Here is a 22,757-nt window from a genome sequence, read left to right on the forward strand (position 1 = left end):
CACACTATGAAGTGATTCCCAGTGAAATAGTGCCGTGTGTGCCAAACGTGACCTCTCTTTAAACTTCCTGGATGGTTCTTGCCACTTAGCACTCAAGGAAAGCATTTGGGCTGGACAAAGAAGACCATTCCACATTTCTTCAACATAAGGATTTGGGGTCCACATTACTTCGGAGCTTGTAATCCTCAAAGGCTTTGCTTTGCTGTGTTACAAAGAATATTCCACAGATTTAGATAATTAGAAGTCAAATGTTTTTTAAAGAGTCTAGACTATCTGCCAGAGAATTCTAGGAGAAGGGATACTAACCACATGCTTTCCAAATTTGGTATAAAACTAAAACAATGAGAACAAATAATTTATTTGCACTCATAATCTCACAGTTGCACCATTAATTTAATATGCTCCCTGGGGGGGGCTTGGCCTATGATGTCACTTTCTGGGATAGAAATCAAATTTCACTAAATTCTACTGAATGAGCGTGAACTAATACATACAGGCTGCCTGAATTATGGATTTAGTTTCAGACCAAAAAAAATTTTCTTTATTTTGTAATTCAGTATTTTGGATACCAGTATGTGTTTTAAAATAAATAATTAAAAAATCAATATTCAAAATAATGGTTAGTCCCAGGCAAGCCTGAATAGAGCTATTTTCCCCATAAGGTATCTAAAGTTTAGTATTGTGTTTTTGTTGTGTGGGAAGGTACTAGAATAGTTCTGGCTGACATATACTGAGACTTACAATCAGCCAGGAACTATGCCAAGAGCTTCACAACAATCCTCTGATAAAGATGAGGCAACAGAGCCTTCGAATGATTTTATGAGCTGCTCTAGATCACACAGAAACCTTGTGTGCTGTGGAGCTTCCAGAAAACTCCAGAGATAATGCACCAAGCATTAAGAAACCTATGCCTCCAGTTCCTGAGCCATGCAGGACCATCAACAGGTTACTCCATCACACTGCACCTTGGTTTTCTCATCTCCGAATCAGGTTTGGACACGCTGATTCTTTCGGCCCCCTTTGCTCTGAAAATTCTACTTTTACATTCATTAACTTCCAGCTGCAATTGTCTGTGATCGAGAATCCATTCAGAGTTTCAACCTGGGTAACGTCACATCCCTCTTCCCCTTACCTGGGAAGGGGAGGTGGTATGTTTCTAGAGCAAAGGATTAGCTGTGAAGTTAAGAATTCGAGAAGACACAGGGAAAGGGGTAAAAGGAACTATTAGATGGGAAACTGAGGCCTCACAGGGTATGAGTTCTCTGCTGGAGCTCTGCTATTAGGTTCTTTTGTTGGCTGGAATGTTTCTTTTTTTTTTTTTTTAAAGCTTTTATTTATTTATTTGAGAGAGAGAAAGCATGCACAGGAGAGAATGCGCAAGTGGGGGGAGGGGCAGAGAGAGAAGCAGACTTCCTGCTGAGCAGGGAGCCCCACACAGCAACTCAATCCCAGGATCCTGGGATCATGACTTGAGGTGAGGGCAGATACTTAACTGACTGAACCACCCAGGTGCTCCTGGAATGTTTCTCTTTCTATGCAGGGTTTCACTCATTCCAGGACCATAGTTCAACAGAGTACACAGTCAAAATTTCTTTCCTTGTTCTCCAATCCCTGACACATGCACATAGTCTCACTAAAGTTTTCGAAGACTTTTATCACCAGCAACCAAACAGTTGGACAAGAAGTGAAGGGCTTCCTGTTATAGGCACATGCTGCCTCTTTCTAATTGTTTCTTCTCACTGTGACCCTTGTAGAGAAAGACCAAGGTCTTTGGATAAACAAAGGATTGAAAGAAAATTCCATCTGCATTTTAGGAAAAAAAAAACTGGACTCTAAGTTTCTGCAGCATTTCTTTTTAGGAAGAGTAAGGAGCTAAGTGAGGAAATGAAACGGAAATTCAAGATTCTGCCTTCCAAAATGGCTGGCAATGGAGGAATCAAGCAGAGGAAAGCAGGTGAGGCGTCTAGTCTTTATAACTCATACCACCCAATCTTCTTCCCTTCACTGTTTTGTTGCAGATCTTCCCAGAGCTTTCAATAGGGCAAGGGGAAAAATGGACAAGATGATGGGAACGAGAAGAAAGGAACAGAAACGTGTGGGAAGAGGGTCCTTTTGTCAGTACTAAGGAGCATTAATAAATGAGAGAGGTGTTTCAGGAAGATTGCATATTCAAACATGAATATAAACATAGATAACAGAATATTAGGCTTAGAGTAGATACCTAAGAATTTATCTAGCCTTATCACCTTATCAATGGAAGAATTTTTTCTAGAGCACCTCTAATAGACGGTGAGGCCGGCTCTGTTCCAATATTCTAAGTTGCCTGTTTTCTTTTTGGACAGCTCCAATAGTTAGAAACTATTGTAACTTATAACATTATCACTTCCAAATATTTGTTCTTTTATCAGCTCAAGGAGGACAGGAAATGAGTCTTAATTATTTTTGTATCCCCAGAACCTCAAACTTAGTGGGCATCATGTAATAGTAAACTATTAGTCAGATTAATACATAAGTATGCTAATGAAAGAAATACCTGAAGAAATATATTAAGTCTACTTTTTTAATCTGTGCAAAAACCCTTTATCTATTTGATAGCAATAAAAATATGTCCTAAATTTTCTCTTTTTCAAGTTAACTACAGTCAGTTTTCTCAACTAACTCTCACTGGTTCTTTTTTTTTTTTTTTTTTGACAGGCAAAGATCACAAGTAGGCAGAAAGGCAGGCAGAGAGAGAGAGAGAGAGAGCGGCGGAAGCAGGTTCACTGCTCAGCAGAGAGCCTCATGTGGGGCTCGATCCCAGGACCCTGGGATCATGACCTGAGCTGATCATGACTCGAAGCCTGAGGCTTTAACCCACTGAGCCAGCCAGGTGCCCCACTCTCACTGGTTCTGATGACCTAACTCTGGGAACCCACCTTATTACCCATATGTACCTTTGTCATTTCTTAGATAGATTCAAGAGAAATAAAAGAAATAAAATTTTCAAAAAGGGATAATTAAAAATCCTTTTTACCACATCTATTCCATTTTTGTTATTAGCCATAAAAGTCCTTCACATTTTTCTATAGCCTTCTTAAATACACATCAATAATAAAATAATAGGTATTCATTGTTTTTAAAATGAAAAAATTAAAATGTATCATAATCCCAACATTCTGGGTGTATCTCCTGCTGGTTCTTTGTTTTTTTTTTTTTTAAGATATTTTAATGTGATCTGATCATGCTGCATATGTCATTTTATATACTACTTTTTTTCCTTAATGTGCTATGCACGTTTTCTCATGTTATTATCAGTTCATCACCAAGACCATTTTAAATCACTATTATATATCACTGGAGAGCTATCTAGTTATCTAAACAATACTTTATGGTTGTACAGCACCCGATAGATCACTACAATAAATGGGACTTGAGGAAAAAAAAAATCATTGTACATGAGTTTTTTCCACATCTTTGATGATCAGTTTAGGACAGATTTCTAAAAGTATAGTTAGTAGGTCAAAGAACATACATTCTCACAAGACTTTTGAAACTCTCTTCCTCAGGGTACCTTTTTTGGCCCTCAGGACTAGGTTAAATTCCCTTGTGCCATATTCCTAGTACACCCTGCCATTCCTGTTCATCACCCTCATCACCATTTTGAAGACTTGGTTATATTTTATTTCCTTTTAGACTACAAACTGCATTAAGGCGGCGCATGACCATCTTTGCTGACTATGTTTTGCATAAAGCTAACATATAGTCCAACACTCAAAGTATATTTTATTTAGTTGAATACCGTTAAATTGCTTCCTTAAAAGGGTTTTGAATTTGCATCCCAGAAGCACTGTTGGTGTATGTCCAACTCACTGCATTAATATTGTAAAGCCATGACACCCCCAAATGGGAACACCCCCCCTCAAAAAACTCTTAGTGTGATTCAGAGCTCATCTCTCAGCTCCTATGAATTCACTGGGTAGATTAAACTCTGCCTTGAAGATTCAGTGAGACTGTGACCTGAACATTACCAGCTCTCGGGGAAGAAAAGTCCCTTCTTGACGGGCGATGACCAGCGATGCTGTCTCTCCTTGCTTGGTGCTCCTCAGCATGGCCACAAGTTCTTCCTGTGTTCGCCCAGTGACATCTCTGCCATTTACCTAATGGATGCCGTCATATGAACAGATTACAACACTCTCCACCTCCTTCTATGCTAGATGGTTTCTGAAAGTAAGTAGCAAATGGGCTCCTACAATCAATAAAGCTCTGAAAAGATGACAACTGAACACAGGGACCCAAACCAACAATGTTCAAAGTACCAGTACTACATTGACCATCCTTATTATGGTGCTAGATCCTTTCAGATAGACAGTAGTTAGTATAAGCAGTTTCTCCTAAGATATCACATTCTTATGAGGGGGACATCAAACTGACAGAAGAAAATAATTCCTTAAAGAGGAAAGAAGTGGATTTAAGATGCTGAACTGGCACCATTTTCTGCCTAATACAAAAAAAAAAAAAAAAAAGGCAAAAAAAAAATGGATCATGATCACATGGCAAATTCCTTTGGCAGCGAAGTCTTTCGTTATAATTAAACAGTGTTCTCCATGTCTAGAAAATTATAGTCTCCCGGATATCATAGATTATTAGAAATTAGAATTTGGAGCTATATTAGTCATTTGATATATCTTCTTTCATAATCTAGAACCATATGAAAATCTATAGTTTTGCTTCTGTGCCATGAGAAAGTTAAATAGAACCAGCCAGTTTCAATGAGGAAGATTTCTTGAAAGGTAAGTTGACAATATGTATTTAGCCAAGAAGACAATGCTACAAAACAAAAATACATGGAGGAAAGCCTCTTGCTTTGGGTAGTTCCAGATACTTCTTTTTAGGTATGGATCAACCTGAGACAGGCAGCCCATCCCTAGGAGAAGTTTAAAGATATTGTTACCAGAGTTTGGCTATGATTCGGAAATTCTTAGCCCTAACTGCATTTATGACAAATTTGTGGATTTGATCCAAATTCCCCAGGGATCCTAAGAGGTGGAAGTAAGACAGAGAAGACAGGGAAAAGTTTGAGGTGTTACATGTGCTTATATCACTGACTGTACGGGGAACTTAGAAGTCAAACTTCCCATTAACTAATTTTTTTAAATAATTAAAGTCTTTATCTTTTCTACAAGTGATAGTTTTTAATATATTATGTCAAAACATAAATAGTAACATATTTATTTAAACATATTTTATTGAAGATATTAATTCCAATTCTTACCTCCAAAATTCTGTCCCCTGATTGTAGGCGGCCATCTTTTATTGCTGCTCCCTTTGGTAAAATGTTTTTTACAAAAATGGGACCAGGCCCATGTATGGAAGAGTCTCTGGTAACCACAGTGAAACCCAGTCCTTCAGGGCCTAGTGTGTAAGACCAGGAAAACACATGGTCACCTTAAGTAGAAAACTGCAGAAAAATCTACCTAATTTAGACTAACATAGAATAATTAAAATGTTTACATTCCAGCAAATATTTTAAATTCACTTCAGTTGTTCTGATTGCAAATACAGATTATCGTTCCTGACAGGCCATGATGGTTTCAAAGTGGATTTTAGGGTCCAATGCAGATGTGTAACACTTTTGTTTATGGAGGCCCCAGAAGAAATGGCACATGTTATCCATAAACTCAGGAGATCGATTTCTCGGTAAACCATGAGCAGCCAAAGGCCATCTGACATGAGTTTTGTCAGGCATTCACTCAGTTAGCCAACCTGCCCCTCCCCCCACCTGGGCCTCAATTCCTGGATTCCTTCTAGGCTGCATCCCCTTGCTCCCTCCCTCACTCTTGCTGTCCCATTCTCTTGCATCTCAATCTCTTTCTCTCCCAGTAGGTGGTTTTCACTTTCACTTATCTGAACATCTCTGCCCTAAGAATCCTTATTGCAATCTTACTTCTTCAGTCTTCCACCACCCATGACCTACTCATGACTACATCCACTAATTTTCCCTCTTCTGATCTGTCCCTCTCTCTAGCTTTGACCCTTCTCACCAATTGCTCTCTTGAAATTAATGGCCCCCTCTTTGGTTTTCATGTCTGTATCTTCTGATTATTTTCCTAACTCTCTGATCACATCATGTCTACCACTGTCTCCTACCCACTATCCTCCCACACGAACAAAGATATCCAAGGATCTGCCCTAGACCAGTTTGTTTTCCGGATTCTCTGCCTTGGCCAGCTCCCAGCTCCAATAGTCAGCTCCCCATGGATGACACCTGAATCTTGTTGACCCTAATCTCTCTGGTGTTGGCTTGCTTGACAGGACCACGCACACACTTTCACCAGCATTTCAAACTTTACTATGAATCTCTGGCTCCAATCCAGATCCTGGCCTTTTTACGTATATTTATCTACTAAAAATTCTAATTTTTAGTAATGGTATCTCCATTGAACAAGCCACTTGCAATTCCTCTCTCTCTCCTCTCCTATATCCGGTCAGCAGGCATGGCATACATATTCCATTTAGGCAGATGCAATGATCCTTTGTTCTTTGATCTCTCCTTCAGCGTACCTTTTTGCTGTCAGATTAATCTTCCCAAAGTACAACAATATGATCGCATATTCTTTATTTTTGCATTCAAGGCTTTCTGATGAATTCTTTTTTGAAAATTATTTTTATTAACATATAATGTATTATTTGCCCCAGGGGTACAGGTCTGTGAGTCATCAGGCTTATACATTTCACACCACTCACATAGCACATACCCTCCCTAGTGTCCATCACCCAACCACCCTCTCCCTATGCCCACACCCCACCCCCTCGTAACCCTCAGTTTGTTTCATGAGATGAAGAGTCTCTTAGGGTTTGGATATCTCCTGATCCCATCTTGGTTTTTTTTTCTCTTCCTACCCACCACAATCCCCCACCTTGCCTCTCAAATTTCTCATATCAGAGAGATCATATGATAATTGTCTTTCTCTGATTGACTTATTTCACTCAGCATAATACCCTCTAGTTTCACCCACGTCATTGCAAATGGCAAGATTTTTCTGATAGATTCTTTTTTTTTTTTTAAAGATTTTATTTATCTATTTGACAGACAGAAATCACAAGTAGGCAGAGACGCAGGCAGAGAGATAGGAGGAAGCAGGCTCCCTGCTAAGCAGAGAGCCCGAATCAGGGCTCAATCCCAGGACCCTGGGATCATGACATGAGCTGAAGGCAGAGGCTTTAACCCATTGAGCCACCCAGGCACCCCTCTGGTGGATTCTTAAGGTTACATTTTGTGTCTGATTTATCTATCCTCAAAGCACCCAACCCCATGTCTTATACGTAGCTGGGTAATTTGTACAAAAAACATAACTGATACAGTTATATTAAAAAGCCTAGGGGTGCCTGTGTGGCTCAGTTGGTTAAGTGAGCTCAGGTCAGGACCTCAGAGTCCTGGGATCGAGCCCTGCATCAGGGTCTTTGCTCAGCAAGGAGTCTGCTTATAGATTCTCTTCTCTCCCTCCCTCTACCCCTCCCCCACTCATGCATGAACATGCACATGCTCACTCACTCTCTCAAATAAATAAATAACTTTTATTTTTTAAAGCCTAATTGCTAAGCACACAGATGAATTTGTGCCTCCTAGTCAATACAGTTTCTTCTTAGTACAGAATTCTTAAGGGGGACAAAACTCTGACCAGAGGATCTTTCAGAAAAACCACTATACCCTAATTAAAGGTGCATGTTATTTGTTTTTTTATATATAAGTATATTATATATAAGTATATATAAGTATATTTTTATATATAAGACAAAACTCTGACCAGAGGATCTTTCAGAATAACCACTATACCCTAATTAAAGGTGCATGTTATTTGTTTTTTTATATATAAGTATATATAATCATTAAATTCTGTAGTAATTCAGACAAAAATTTGAGCTTTTGGTTTCTTTTGAATCAAGTCTTAAAAATCACATAGGATTGCAGAAGGTTTGCAGTGGGGGTACAGATGATGAGGAGGTTACAAACAAACAAAAGCACAGAAGTATAGGAAGGCTTATGTATATATAATATTGGAGAAACATGCATGTATATACATGTCCTAGTCTCACTGATCTGGGTCTGAAATGCAAAGAAAATTGGAAAAGATGAAGACAAGGTTATATATGCTTTCGAAATTAAGTATGTTTTTTTTTATTTGTTTGTTTGTTTTTTAAAGATTTAATTTATTTATTTGACACACAGAGATCACAAGTAGACAGAGAGCAGGCAGAAAGAGGAAGGGAAGCAGGCTCCCTGCTGAGCAGAGAGCCCAATACGGGGCTTGATCCCAGGACACTGGGATCATGACCTGAGCTGAAGGCAGAGGCTTTAACCCACTGAGCCACCCAGGTGCCCTCATGAAATTAAGTATGTTTTGAAAAACTGTTTGCAATGCTGAATTAGCAAAATTTCAATTATATAATTATATATAATAATTATCAATTATAATTATCACATGTTTACTTTTTGAGGACTAAATGTTTTGCTGGCATAAAAGTGACTTAGAGAACCAGAAACATATATGCACTTTTTAGACTTGACCTAAAGGGTGCTATAGAACTCAGTAATCTTACTCAAAATAGGGTCCAAAAGAATTTCAGTGCTTCTTAAGTACTCTGTTTCTCCCCAGGTCACAATGGTTCTTTCCATTTTCCAACATATCTTTATCATTTTTGTTTGTTTGTTTCAAATAATCTATACTCTCCAGAAGAATAAGAAAGTGGTACAATTTCAAGAGATTTAAGTTACCTACTTAAATCTATTCTTTGATACAATTAAATGAAGGGAGAATTAACGGAATTAGCCTTAATGCATTTCTCTTAACCAATTTTACATGTTACAATAATAGAATGCTATTAAGCATAATTTAATAATTACCTTTCTTTAGGTCAATCTTAATTTTCTTTGCATTCTTCTTGCTGCCAAACCCCATGAGAGGGGAGAGTGAGGGAGAGGATGGCTTTCTACCCAGTCTTGGTACCCGGGGGCTCTTGCTTTGTTGCAGAGAGGTCAAAGCATCCTCTTCAGGACCCCCTGTTCCTGTGAGAGTTACGGTTTTTATTCCATGGACAGGAGGCGGTGGCTTGGTTCGCAAAATGCCATCATTGTTACCAAAAATGTTAAGCGGTCCAATGACTGATTTTTCATACTGTTCACGGTTTTGAGGTGGAAGCACGTGGAGGAGCACACTGGGCGATTTCATCGCCTGACGGAAGACATCTTGAGCCCTTCAAAGAGAGTTAGTAAATATATAACAATACTATGTTCTAGCATGCCACCGACAGCACCCCATGTCATGGCCACAGGGGCAGCATCGGAGCAACCGTTACTGTTACCACCAGGATGACTGCCCAGGAAATACGGATTACCGCTTATCACTTGCCCACCAGGCGCCCTGACACTGGGCTACACATGCATTAGTAACACACACAATTCTCCCCTTGAATCTTTTTAACAACTTCCTCAATCTTCTCATTTCGTTGTAAGTATGTACAATTCACTCTTATTTGGCAAAACAAGGAGACAGAGACTCAGAGTGATTAGATAACTCATCCAATGACCCTTGGTTTTTAAGTATTTCTAAATCTGAAAATCCATCCAGAAGGCATTCCTAAGTAAGTATAAAAGCAAACTTTATTTTTAAATGGAAAAAATCCTCTTTAGTACTGATCAGAATACCAGTTCCTTTTAGGGCTCTGTTCTGAAGTACAGGTCCTCTCTAAAATGGGTTGTGCTCCAGAATTTCAATTCTGACACAAACATTTTCTCATGGAGATATTTGATGCATTGGCTGTGCCCAGTGTCATAGTGAATTATCAATCCAATATGTACCCTCCCCGTTAGTCTATCACAGAGTACTAGTATTTTTCCCTTTTTTGTCTTAGTACTTGGTGTTTTTCCTCAGATTCCCTACTACCGTTTCTCCCCTTCATCCTTATGCCTCATGACTACGTAAAACAACTACTTTTCCCAGCCTTTCTTGCTAATGAGATTTACACAGAAGGGTTCCAGGAAAGCTGGGAGCCAGAAAGGGCTTTCTTCTCCCATTTCTCCAAACTCAGAACGCAGCTTGTGGAACTGCCACACCAACTTGGGACTGCCACCTCCACACTTCCTTGTCCCTGGTGGGGGAAATATTAATCTTGTTCAAGGTGCCTTTATTTCAGGTCTCTGTCAGTAGCAGCCACATCAAATAATAACAAATCATAATTCTAACTGTTATCTGATACGTCCCTCCCCCCAACCCCTAACCTTACTGAATAAAGTACTTACTTTCCATGCTGGTAGGGGAAGGGAAGAAGATCCCACAGAGGTAGCCCAACTCCTCTGGTCAGTTACCTGCCTGGGAGTCAGCTTCTGCTTGGCGTTACCTTCATACTGAATTTTTATGAGCCTCAGTTTTCACCTCACAAACCTATCAAGTCCTTGTACAAAGTACTCCGGTATTATGATTTGAAGAAATAGATTTTTCCATTTTCATTTCTTTCCACACTTAAGCAATCAGTGCCCACAGCCCTTCTCACCCACAACCATTCACCCTCCCCCTCAATCCCCCCCGCCACAACCAAACATACAAATATTGACAGAGAATGGTTACAAAGAATATATATGATGCATTGTTTTGGTCAGAAACAAGAGAAGCTGGTGGTCATTACTAAGGAGTAGTAATTAGTATTTATTCCTAATAAATAGGAATTATGTGTGGTCATTACTAAGGAGTAGTAATTAGTATTTATTCCCTTGTTCCAGAGCCCCACTGCAATGCCACCATATGTTTAAAAAAAAAATGTGACTGTTTCACACGCTATTCTTAGCTCTAAGAACCTCGTCCCATAACATTCGCACATGCTGAAAAATGATTACTTCAGGGAGAATATTTTAATTTTTTTTCATTTGTTACTATTTCTCAGTGAGTTTTCACAGACATCTCTCTAGGCCCTTTAGGTTAAGGAAGACTGCTGACACAGAGCTAGTTAATTAATAAGCTGAACTAACAGTCTGTGAAAAGAGCCGTTAAAAACCAGCCTAACTGACCCGTATCCCGAGCAAAACAAACTCATCCAAGGATGATCCAAACAGACAACCAGGCGGGGAGGCTCGTTGGCTCTGCAGCCTCCTGTTCTTGGGGCCGCCGGGGACAAGTGCGGGCCACCTTCTATAACACATTAAGATGCCTTTGGGAATGGATGTCCTGCAGTCATTCAGAGGGGACTGACCAGAAAAGTCTACCAACAATTTTGATCATCAAAAGTGCAATAATGACTGTATGTATACCAGCAACCAATACAGTAAATAAAACAATGGGAAAAAAATGCTTACTGAGCAAAGGTTTTGTCTACGAGGTCCACGCTGTTGATTTTTACAATACATTCATTTTCTTGAAATAGTCCCTCCCGTTTGGACCTGCTATTTTCTTCAATGCCGCGGATGAAGAGTCCTAGAATCCTAAATGCAAAATTGAGGTTGAAATAGAATTACTGGATAATAATATGCTGATTTTTTCTCCACTCACAACTATTCAGAACTGAGTATTGGTTTCTATTTATGAAAGAAATTATGCTTTAGAGTCAGGCAACTGTTTGTTGTTTAAATCCTTAGTGGAAAAAAACAAATCCACTGAAAGAAAAAAAGGCCTTCGAGACAGACAGACGTAAACACTGACCCAGAGCACGCGGAGCCAGGCCTCCATGGCCATGCCTGCGGTATTTTTAGAAACGGCCACCACAGCTCAGTGGAGCCGGGGACACAGAGGCGTCCGGTTCGGAGAAGGACGTCAGGCTGACTGTAACAGGTGTGAGTGGTGCCGAGACAACCTGAAGCTTAATGACGGAAGAGGACGAGACAGTCACCAGAGTTTTTTGCAGTCATGCTACCTGCTCTAGTAATCTGCATCTTTAAGAAGCAAATATTTACGCACAGATCGTATTGCTCAGGTTAAAAGGTAGTTTGGTCCCATTCCATGGGTGCCCCTGAATCAAGTACATGTGGGACCCTTCCAGCGCTCAGGATGGAGAATGGGAGATCGGGGGAGAGTGTGAGATGTAAACTGGATCTGAAGAGTGAGTAGGATTTGGATGGGAGGAGAGAGAGAACAGACACGGAGTGGGGGGGGGGGCAGGCTGAACCCTGCATGTTTGTGGGGAGCTCGCACTGGCTGGGGAGGCCAGAGCCGCACAGAGGGGCCTTGAACACCAGTTGCTGGACTTCATCTAATCACACAGGAGCAGCACACCCAACACTCATGGCTTCTGAGGGAGACAGAGACGTGATGGCAGTGGCGGGGGTGGGGGGCGCTGGGAAGACTCGTCTGCAATTTCAACCAGTAAGACTCAGAATTCAGAGAGGACAGCCCAGATGCCACTGAGAGTCGGGAACGGAGGAGTTGAGAAAAAAGGACAGAGAAAGGCTATAGCAATAACGAAATGCCTGGTGTGTGCATGTGATTCTGTGGTATTTCAGTAGTATCTACACCAAAAACGTTAAGAAATCAAACTTGTATGTGTTTTAGCTAGTTCTCAGATGAGTGATTTCTCTTCCTCTTGTGGCATGTCAGGGCCCTCACTGTGTCCCCAGAATAAAACAGATGCGTCCTCCACGAGGACTCTGCTGGGCATGGGAGAGACAGCCACCTCCTTGTCCCTCATTCTCCTATTTTTCTGCTTTGTCTTTCTTCTTTGCATACAGGCCTCCTATGTGATCACACAGCCCAATTGCATTAAATCTCCCATCCAATATGAGAACATCTTACGGGGGAATAAGCCATGGAGAGAGGACAGTCTCTAAGGAGAGTAGAGAAGAAAACTGTCTTCCTGTTTGGAACAGCCACCCAGTAGGAGCTCTGCCTCCAGGGGCCCCCATTCACTTAATGAGCTCCTGTCATCTGAAGGTGGCAAGAAGAGGGGCACCTGCCGGTCCTCAGGTCTCTGTCCCCACAGGTACAGTGCACTGATGTAGGGGAGAGTGAGTCACGCCCCCTGTGGTAAGGATGGCTCAGGGTCAGAGGCATGTGGGGTGGTGTTCTGCTGTCTTTCCTGTAAGAGATTAGTAAATTGAACATACTCTGTGTGGAAGAGAAAAGGGGCCAAAGCTACTATTTGATAAAGGATCTGAGATTCAAATTAATATTTTTGAGATCCTAATCCTACCTTAATCTCATAATATAATATAAAAATTGAGCTATTTGACATGCAAAAGAAGGGGAGGAAAAAGAAGAAGAAATAGAATGAAACAGTGTTTCTTTCTTAAATTAAACAACTCTCGAATAGTTCACATTTTGGATTTTTTTGTTATGGTGGATTCACAATAACATGATCCATTAGGAGGCTCACATGTGGTTATAAACTAGTTTATGTAAGCGATATTTTTTTAACAAGCATTCAAGTCTTCCTTTAATTTAATTCAGTACATCATCAGTCATGTAATGTTACTCCCTAGGATTTAATTTCACATTTTGGGAGATGAATTAATTCTTTCAGGCCACTGGGTTGCAATTTCGCTGGCATATTACAGCTGGAGTATGCTATGTGAACCTCACTGATCTAAATAACCTAACTTTCCATGAAAAATTTATTGACAGAATAAGCTCAACTGTAAAACCCATGTGTCAGAGGTAATTTTGGTAAAATGTAAAACTGACTGATTTTATTAATTTGGTCCCTGGCAACAAACCATGCCTGCCTTCTCTATTCCATAGAAGGGACAAATTCCCTCCAGTTCGATTTCATCCAGACCAGTATAAGAAGGCTCAGAAAAGAATCTCTCATTTTCCTCTCTGCCCCAAACTGGTGGGCTGTGGTCATGGTCTCACTGGGGACCAAGGCTCTCAGGAGTTAAAGATTAATGCTGTTGAGGAATTATAGGCTCAGAGGAACCAGTTAATTTGCATTAATGAGCAGTGATAGAGGAGGCTGAAACCCACTGCCCTACAGAATAAGAGGGGTGGTCATTACTTCTTTTTCTTCTAATAATCATGTAGACATTAACCCAACCACTCCTTGGCCCCTTCTGCTCTCCCCACTGCATCACAGGCCTTGGCCACTCTACCAGCTTCGCATTTTTATCTAAACATCGCCTCTCCTTACATTACACGTCATTTCTCTCCCATCCCTTCCTTCTTCTCTGTCATATTTAGCTGTCTTTACTAGGAAACAAAAGTATATTATGCTATCTTTATTGGAAAAACAATTAGATTTCATTCTAAAACAAAAGTACCTTTTTTTTTTTTAAGTCAATGAAGTAAAATTCCTTTTTACTTGTAGGAACTCAGTTTTTTGTATATTTGTTTTGATTCTGACTGTACACACCAAGGGGCCTCCATACAGATGGCATTTAACACCCAATGCGGTCGTGCCTAATGAATCCGCTGAAGCCTTATCTGGTACAGCAGCCACAATATTGTACTCAGGGTGTTCTAACTGAGATTACAGTTCCTATTCAACAACAGGTGTGGCAGTATTTTTCTGAAATATATATATATATACACACACACATATATATCTAGAAATTGGAGGCAAAGTCAATTACAGTAGTCTCAGTAAAGAATTAAATGTAAATTCTAATTTAAAATAATGACACAAACCAATAAATGGAAGGAAATTAAGAACTAAGTCTCCCCACTATGACCTTAACCCACCAACCCCCAGCCCCCGAGCTCATACACTGAAACCATATGGCGTTATGAAGTCAGACACTTGTCTGACACGCTCTGTACTCAGTTGCATCTAAACACATGGGTTGAGTTAAGTGTGCTGTTTCAGCCTGTACTCATTACCTCTTAACTTTTATTGGCTCATGTCTCCACTTCCATATTATTTTTATGTTTTTTAATTAAATTTCCTTTCTATAATACTAATGGAGAGCAAAAAAAAAAAAATTATACAACTATTTCATCAAGTTACTGAACAGTTAACCATGAACTTATAAAAGTTCACTTCTGAACGAGGCTTTTTTGTTTTAGCCGAAATATTAATAATATTGATAATTTACACATTCATGTGTTGTGTGCTTTACAAGGAGTTTTCACATTTTTAATCTCATTTAATCCCTACAACCTTGATGTGAAGTAGGTATTCACAAGAGGCAAGTTTAGGGACTTGTTCAAAGTTATAAAAGAGAACACTGAGATTAAAATCCAATTGTTCTGAATCCAAGTGTAACATTTTTTTTCTATTCTTCAAGGCTTATGCTGTAAGTCAGAACCAGGAAGGAAAAGGGAAGAAATCAATACATTTTAGTGTATTTCCCTCATCTGATGTAAGAGAAGGTGATTTCTGGTTTACAGGGTCAACTTGTTTTCTGAACTATTGAAAATGAAGTATGGTGACTGTCACATTGTACATTTCTTCACGTTTTGGAAATTGGGATGATCTTGTGTTCTATTCCGGCTTCATTAAACTAAAGGGCCTGGTAATTTAACCGCTCTGGTATTTCGCAAAGCTCTATCAGCACACTTCTGCCAAAAGCCATTAGAATTTCTCATGACAACTGGGTAAATACTCTTCCTGTCTATCAAAAACCACCTCAGCTTGTCCTGTGCCATAACCCATAACATTTATAAACATGCTTATTAACACATACAGGAAATAAAACAATAAGAGCCACTGGCTTTTCAGTTCATTTCTTTTTAGAGAACATTCATTCCAGCAAGAGCTTGGTTCGCATCAGATGTTATTTGCAAAAAAAGGTGATGACTTTGCAATTACAGGTAGCAGATGGCTACCTGCTGAAAATGATGCCAACCAAAATATCATGACTAAATCTGCTCTTCCTGCTATGTGGCAGACTGAATTGAATAAATATTCTGAACCAGTAAATTAATACTATATAACCTTTGGGAAATTTTTGCTCTAGAAAGAGGAAGGGAGTAAGGGGGATTGGATCTGGATTTTGTATGACCTTGAAAAAAAAATTAATGGTCTTTCCTGGACTTTGCTCTCTTAAGCTAAAATAAGGCATTCTGCCTGAAATTTTCAGTGATGCATTTAATATAAGAAAAATAAATTTTGCATATTAATTAAAATATGCTTTTTACTTATAGGAACTCAGTAAGGAAAGTCCTTTCTTTTAAGATAGCTCTTGTCATTATCAATCTAGTGCTAAAGGTACTCATCTTATTGAACAGTGACACAATATCTAATACTAGTTTTGTAAAGTTGTTGTAATAGTACTAATATTAACTCTCAGGCACACACTTCAATCTTCGACAGTAAAACAGCTTTTATATCCAGTTAGGTGGACATGAATTTCAAAAAACGCTGACATCTAAATTACCATTTGCCACTGTGGATTTAGCAATTAAATGTTTTTAAAATTTCAAAAGGAGGTGGTATTCTGTTTTTAATTGATTACATTTTATTTTAGACAAAAAAAAGCACAATAGTACCCTACTATTATAGTTAAAATCATGAAAACATATAGCTTCTGATATAGCTACTTACAATGCTAGAATATTTATTATCCTACGTTCCCATATACCTGAACAGAATCAGGAAATATCAATTTGGATGACCACCTTCACTTTTTGAAGTGTATTTTGGAACATTAAAAAGTTCAGTTGTAATATTTGTCTAACAGTATGTTAAAACCTTCTTAAGGATTGTGTTTACTACATGTCACTGACAAGAACACTTTAAGAAAATACTTCAGGGGCGCCTGGGTGGCTCAGCCAGTTAAGCATCCAGCTCCTGATTTTGGCTCAGCTCATGATCTCAGGATCGTGATATCGAGGCCTATGTCTGGCTCCACACTCAATGGGGAGTCTATTTCTTTCTTCTCCTTCTCCTACTTGCCCTCCTCATGCCTGTTCTCTCTTTCTCTTTCCAATAAATGAATTAATTAATATTTGTTTAAAAAAAGAAAATACTGCATAATTAAGTGCAAATGTGGAAATGGTAATTGATACTGTTGCTTTTCCACTGTATCTTAGAAGTAACACTGTATCTTTGTTTCTAACACTTAAGTGGCCAACAGAAGTATATGTGAGGTGTCTGTCTGAATAACAGAGATACACATTTAATCCTCTTCTGAATCATGTTTGGGAAAATGAGCTGAAGTCAAGTTTTTCATTAGCACGAGCTTCTGATGGAAAGAAAACATCTTACCTTCCACTCAGAGATGAAAAGAAGGGCACCACGTGTATTCCCAAGGGGCCTCCTTCCCCAGAAATCTCCACTGTTCTTGTCATATTGCTGGGGCAGAAACAAGTAAGAGCACAGATAAGTCTCTACTTAAAAAAAAAAAAAAAAGCAGCACATTTAAAAAAGAAAAAAAAAAAAACTAAAATTATGTCAACTACTGTAAATTCAACGGCAGAGATGAAGTCAATTGAGTACATGATTTGCTGGTATGTTCACAAGATCCAGGAAATAAAATGTTTAAAAGACTGATTTCTTATTTTTTTTTTTCTGTAGAAGGGAAACAAATGGAAATAATGACCCACAAAAATAACTTTCTACTTAATTTAACCTGCATAAATCAACATATTTAAAAGGATATACACAAAAATGAAATTTCTCCCCATTGAGACACATTGACAATTACTGTACAGATGATAAAATACATGGAACTAAAGCTTATCTATGCTTGAGCATAAAGTAGGTTTCCCTCCCAGAACAAGAAAATTGAAATAAAAAATATGTTTATTAGAAAAAGCACAGAATTACATTTTACAACAGTGAAGCCCCAGTTAGTAACACATATGGGCATGTTCGGAGCATTATAAATCAGAACTCAGACTTGCCTTTCAATAAGGCATTAGTTGTAGTCAATGGAACAATTCTAAATTTTCACCTCCTATTTTTTTTAGAGGTAGAAAAGGAAGTTGTAAAGCCTGGAGAAAATGTATTACAGAAAGAAATAGAAAGCCTGACCTGCCTAACCTACTCCAGATTAAGGAAAGGATGAGCTAGAAACATTAATGGATAGTGTGTATGACTGAAATATACAAGATATTGGGAAACTTTGAGTAATAAAGAGTGGAACTAACAAGTTTTTATAAAGATGAAAAATAATAACCGTGAACAATTATTGGCTCCTTTAATCCCACAGAGAGAAAATAAAATGCCAGAGGAAAAATGATAAAGTTGAAGCAAGCATCCCTGTTATGGAAATTGTAAGCAGGTCTCTATTGTTTCCTATTTACATGAAAATGACCTGAAACTAGATGTCAAATTAAGAGCTACAGCTGCTACAAATGCTTTTCTGTTCCAAATTGAAAATGGTGAAATTTTGGCTCCTTGCTAGAAAGTTGAGAACAGCATAAGAAAGCAAAATGCCTGATAAATTCACTCAGTATGTAGCACTCCCTGAATTATCAGCCTTCTAAAATAAATACATTAAATATATTCCCATCAGTGGACTAGGCTTATTTTTAATGTGTTTTCATTGCAAACTTATTATCATTAAGAACTATAAAAAAAAAGCATGTCAGTTTCTAACATTTGTGGAGTATGATAGAATTTCAAATCTGATAATAAACTTCAAATGAGTTTTGCTCAGATATTGCTGATATATTTAAAACTTGTTCAGTCAAGCAGGTTATATCAAAGGCCTGGGGTAAAAGTTAGAAATAAAACAAATCTTAGAGTGATAATATCATGGGATAAAATGATTCTTCTTGATACTTTCTGTGTGAGAATATAGATATTAAATGAATATATATATAAATATATAAGTATATATATAATATATGAAATACTATATATATGTATGTACTATACATCCTAAATAGAAACTGTCTGATGGGTAGAGAAAGTTGCATAGCTCTTAATGGATCACAAAGCAATACTTTTTACATAATAACAGATTTATAGTACATTCGTAGGTATTTGAGAAAGACTAAACCCAGAGCATTAACATTCTAGGGTTATGGTATCATTTTAAAGACTTTTAAAAACAAAGATGAAAATCTTGTTTAATCATTAAACTTTATTATCTCTACCTTTACAGTGTATTTTTGTTTTACACTTAGAACGTAACACAAATCTTTCCCAATAAGTATATTAAATGTCTACGAGCTGAGAGATAGCACTCATATGTACTATAGAGAGGCTTTTAGAATATAAGTGTGTTTAGTATAGAGTTCAAGATTTCAGCTTAAGAATTTTTAGGATGGCTTTATGTTTTTGTTTCTGTGTTTGTGAGGTTTTTTTTGTTTTTTTTGGTCTCTTTTGCAAATATTTCTTTACCCAACTCAAAACCTTTCCTGTAAAACATAATAAATTCTATGTATTATACCGATACATACTCTTTAGGAACTATCAATCTTTTATTTTTACATTCACTTAATAAAGTAAATCTTATAATTTGTTAAAGCAATCAACCTTGTTTTAAAACACTATACCCATTCTTGGGGATGCAATCTAAAGGTTCATTTATACTTCATAAGATTCTCTTTTTTGAGACCTCAGAATAAACTCTTGTTCTATTTATGTACATGGCAATCACAATTCTTTGGCTAGAAAGACATGTGACAAATCCTAAATGACTATCATAAAAATGTTATCCCAGAAAAAAAGCACGAAGGATTGTTGATTTTGTATATTGTAATTAAATCTACTTAATATAGACAAATATTACAAATTTTATACAGGTTGTGTTTTACCATGCTCTTTATAAAATGTTATCCATTATTTTAAGATGGACAGAAAAGCTTTTGAAAAAGGAAGCCTCATAGACCATATATTTTTACTTATATTAAAAGGGGGGGGGATCTTTGCATTCCATATACCTGATGGAATTCTGTAGAAATCTCTGTATATATACTCTTAATGAAAGATAAACACAGCAAGTAGGGCTAGACACAATTATCTCATAAAGTGAGATTTTACTAAGATGTGCAAATACACAATCAATGCCATTTGTTTAGTCCAAGTGCAGAGTAAGTTTCAGCAACCAGTGAGCAAGTTATGTACACGATAATTTACGTTCTGGAGGCTGACTGGGAACAGAAAATTTAGAGAATGAGGTGGAGAGAATTTTTTGGTAGTGGAAAGAAAAAGGGATCGGCAGCTACTTGTGAGAAACAGACAAAAAAGTGAAATGTGGGGTAAAGGGAAAAATACTTCGAGTACACAAAGAAAAGCTGAAAGTGTCACGAAGATTGAAACGGCTGACTTTAGAGAATGAAACCCAAAGTGGACAGTCACAGAACATTAGATCCGACATTAGATCAAGCGAAATGTCCTAAGATCCAATTGACAACACTGATTCAAATAATTCCTGGGACCAGCTGCTACCTAAGATTTTAGGACAAAACTTGGGGTGAAGGTACAGAATAAAAGGTTAAAAGTGAGCCTGTCCTGAACGGCTGCTCCGCAGGAACTCCATGGCCAAGGTCTTCATCTGGCTCCATCCAGAAGAAACACATGAAGTCTGAGGGACAGAAGATAAGAGCTGCAGAGGGCTGCAGGTACAATTCTTCACACGAGGCAAATGGACAGCATTCTTAATATTGAGATTATTAAACTCACAGTTTAAAGGCACAGGCTACTCATGTAGGGTAAGGGACAGAGGACTCAGGGCAAGCTGGGTGGGGGGTGTCCTTGTTTCAGAAGAAAATCATGATTAAGTTACAAAATTAGCAGTGTATCTTAGCGGTGGCTTTGAGTCAGATATCTGAGCCAAGCATTTAAACAAAGACCAGAAGTATCAGTTTCCTTATTTGGACAAAGGGGAAATTAAGATAAATTCCTAATAGAACTGTTGGTTTAAAAACAACTAGAGGACATAACATGTACCTCATACACATAGTATCTGGTGTGTACAAGAGGTTCAATAACCATCAGCTATTAGGATGATTATTAGAATTTTTTGAGGGAAAGAGTTTATGGATTAAAAGGAAATTATCTCAAACTTTCCACTTTTTTCTCAACTGATTTCCTCAGTGAGATTTTTAAAATATCCTCAAGTACTGTAGGGATGAGGAACATGTTTTCTTCATGATTAGACTACTGCCACAAAGATGATGATGGATAATAAATGGATAGAAGGTTTTGGCTGGGGGTCTTCAGGCACTAATGCACAGGTTCGTCATATGCATACAGAACAGTGTGAGAGATGGAACGCCGAGAGACCTCCCAGTACAGTGTGTTGATGGCAGGCAAGTATGCTTGATCGTGAGGTCTTATTGATGCAAATATACTAAGTAAAAGCCTAACAAAAAATCTGTTGATGGTGGTGGGATTCATTCAATGTACCTGAATTCAATGTACACTAATTGAGTCGTTTCAATGATGTAGTTCTATTAAGGAAAACATAGAGGCCAATATCTGAGGAGTTCACAGTATAGGGGGGGCAGGATAAGACAGGTAATAGAGAATAACACAAAGCAATGGAATGATAGTAGTCATCGTAGTATGTTTTCAATGATTATAAACTATGATTTGGGATGCACTGTGTTAATGGCCTTCTAGGAATATACCATGTACTCTCACCAGAATTATATAAAGTAAAACATATCAGACCCACTTTACAGATACATAAACTGATGCCTAGAAAGGTAAAATAATTTGCCAAACCTCACACCACTTCTACAAGATAGAGTCAGGATTCACCTTGGAATTTATTGTATTGCAGAGCAGGAGTTTTAAGCTACTTTTGCATGAGTTTTAAAGTAGAGGCACTTCCTGGTGAGGCTCAGAAGAAATTAGTACAGGATCAGGAAGGGAAGCTGGGATCAGGAAACTCTTCCTGAAGGAGGAGTTTAGATGGAAGTGAGAAGGGCAAATGGATCCCTAATCAGAGAAAGTAGGTGAGGGGATGGTGGGGGCATGTGGAGGAAACAGCATAGTCTGCTCTGAGACACTGAAGCATGATGGTTTGTGAGCACACAGACTGGTTGTGATATTAGAGAAAGAGGCTAGTGAGCAGAGAGTAAGGAAGGAAAAGACAGGGAGGTATTGAGAAGAGAAGGTTGAACCATCAGCTTGAGATCAAATCTCAGAGTGATATGTCAAAATCCATACGGGGGAAAAAAAACACATTTAGTTTGGTAGAAAATGGAGTCATTAAAGGTGTTGGCACTAAAGAGTAGGGTGATAAATGCTGTGGTTTAGAAATATTTATCTGGCAGTGATATGTGGGATCGATTAGAAAAGAGTAAGACAAGATAGAGACTGGTCCCTGAGACAGGAATTAGTAAATTATTGCAATAATTGGAGAGGTAATAGGGCTTGAGCATCACAGGAATAAAGCATGAATACCTGGGGGAAGGTTTAAGGGATTTTTTTTTTTTTTTTTGACATGGACTCTACCAATAGTTTGTCAAATGAATGGATATAAGAGGCAAAAAAGAATAAAACTTGATGGCTGTTTTAAGCGTGGGAGAAGAGGTAAGTCTGGAGTAGGGTAATTTGGAAATGTGTCAAGGAATAGGTTGAGGTCAGAAATGAAGTTGAACTTAGGGATGACGTGAAGGTCTTTTGCATGTATCGCTTGCTGTTGAAATAGAAGCTTTACAGAACCTGGGTGGCTCAGTTAAGCATCCAACTCTTAATTTCAGCTTAAGTCATGATCTCAGGGTTGTGAGATCAAGTCCCTCATGGGGCTCCATGCTGGGAGTGGAGCCTACTTAAGATTATCTCTCTTCCTCTACCCCCTCTCTTTGCCTCCCCTTCAAGAAGGAAGGAAGGAAGGAGAGAAGGAAGGCAGGGAGGGAGGGAGGGAAGCTTAAAGTGTAGTTAAACCAAACCAAACCAAACAAAAACCACCCAATAGAAATCTCTTGCTTCATCATCTTAAGATCAAGGTAAATTGA

The 22,757-nt window shown here is 38.4% G+C and overlaps 1 protein-coding gene across 1 annotated transcript in view; it reads right to left on the minus strand.

Annotated features, from left to right (window-relative positions):
- The window catches only part of PARD3B (par-3 family cell polarity regulator beta), a 1,020,734-nt gene that overhangs the window by 450,569 nt on the left and 547,408 nt on the right, over positions 1–22,757 (minus strand). Inside the window, exons 6-10 of the mRNA XM_032859992.1 lie at positions 17,104–17,190; positions 11,324–11,449; positions 8,882–9,231; positions 5,252–5,391; positions 4,008–4,136 (exon numbers count right to left, since the gene is read on the minus strand). Coding sequence (XP_032715883.1) covers positions 4,008–4,136; positions 5,252–5,391; positions 8,882–9,231; positions 11,324–11,449; positions 17,104–17,190 — 832 coding nt within the window. The remainder of the gene's footprint in view (positions 1–4,007; positions 4,137–5,251; positions 5,392–8,881; positions 9,232–11,323; positions 11,450–17,103; positions 17,191–22,757) is intronic.

The sequence above is a fragment of the Lontra canadensis genome, unplaced genomic scaffold (assembly GCF_010015895.1).
Source record: "Lontra canadensis isolate GAN:19392208 unplaced genomic scaffold, GSC_riverotter_1.0 scaffold18, whole genome shotgun sequence".
Lineage (NCBI taxonomy): Eukaryota > Metazoa > Chordata > Mammalia > Carnivora > Mustelidae > Lontra > Lontra canadensis.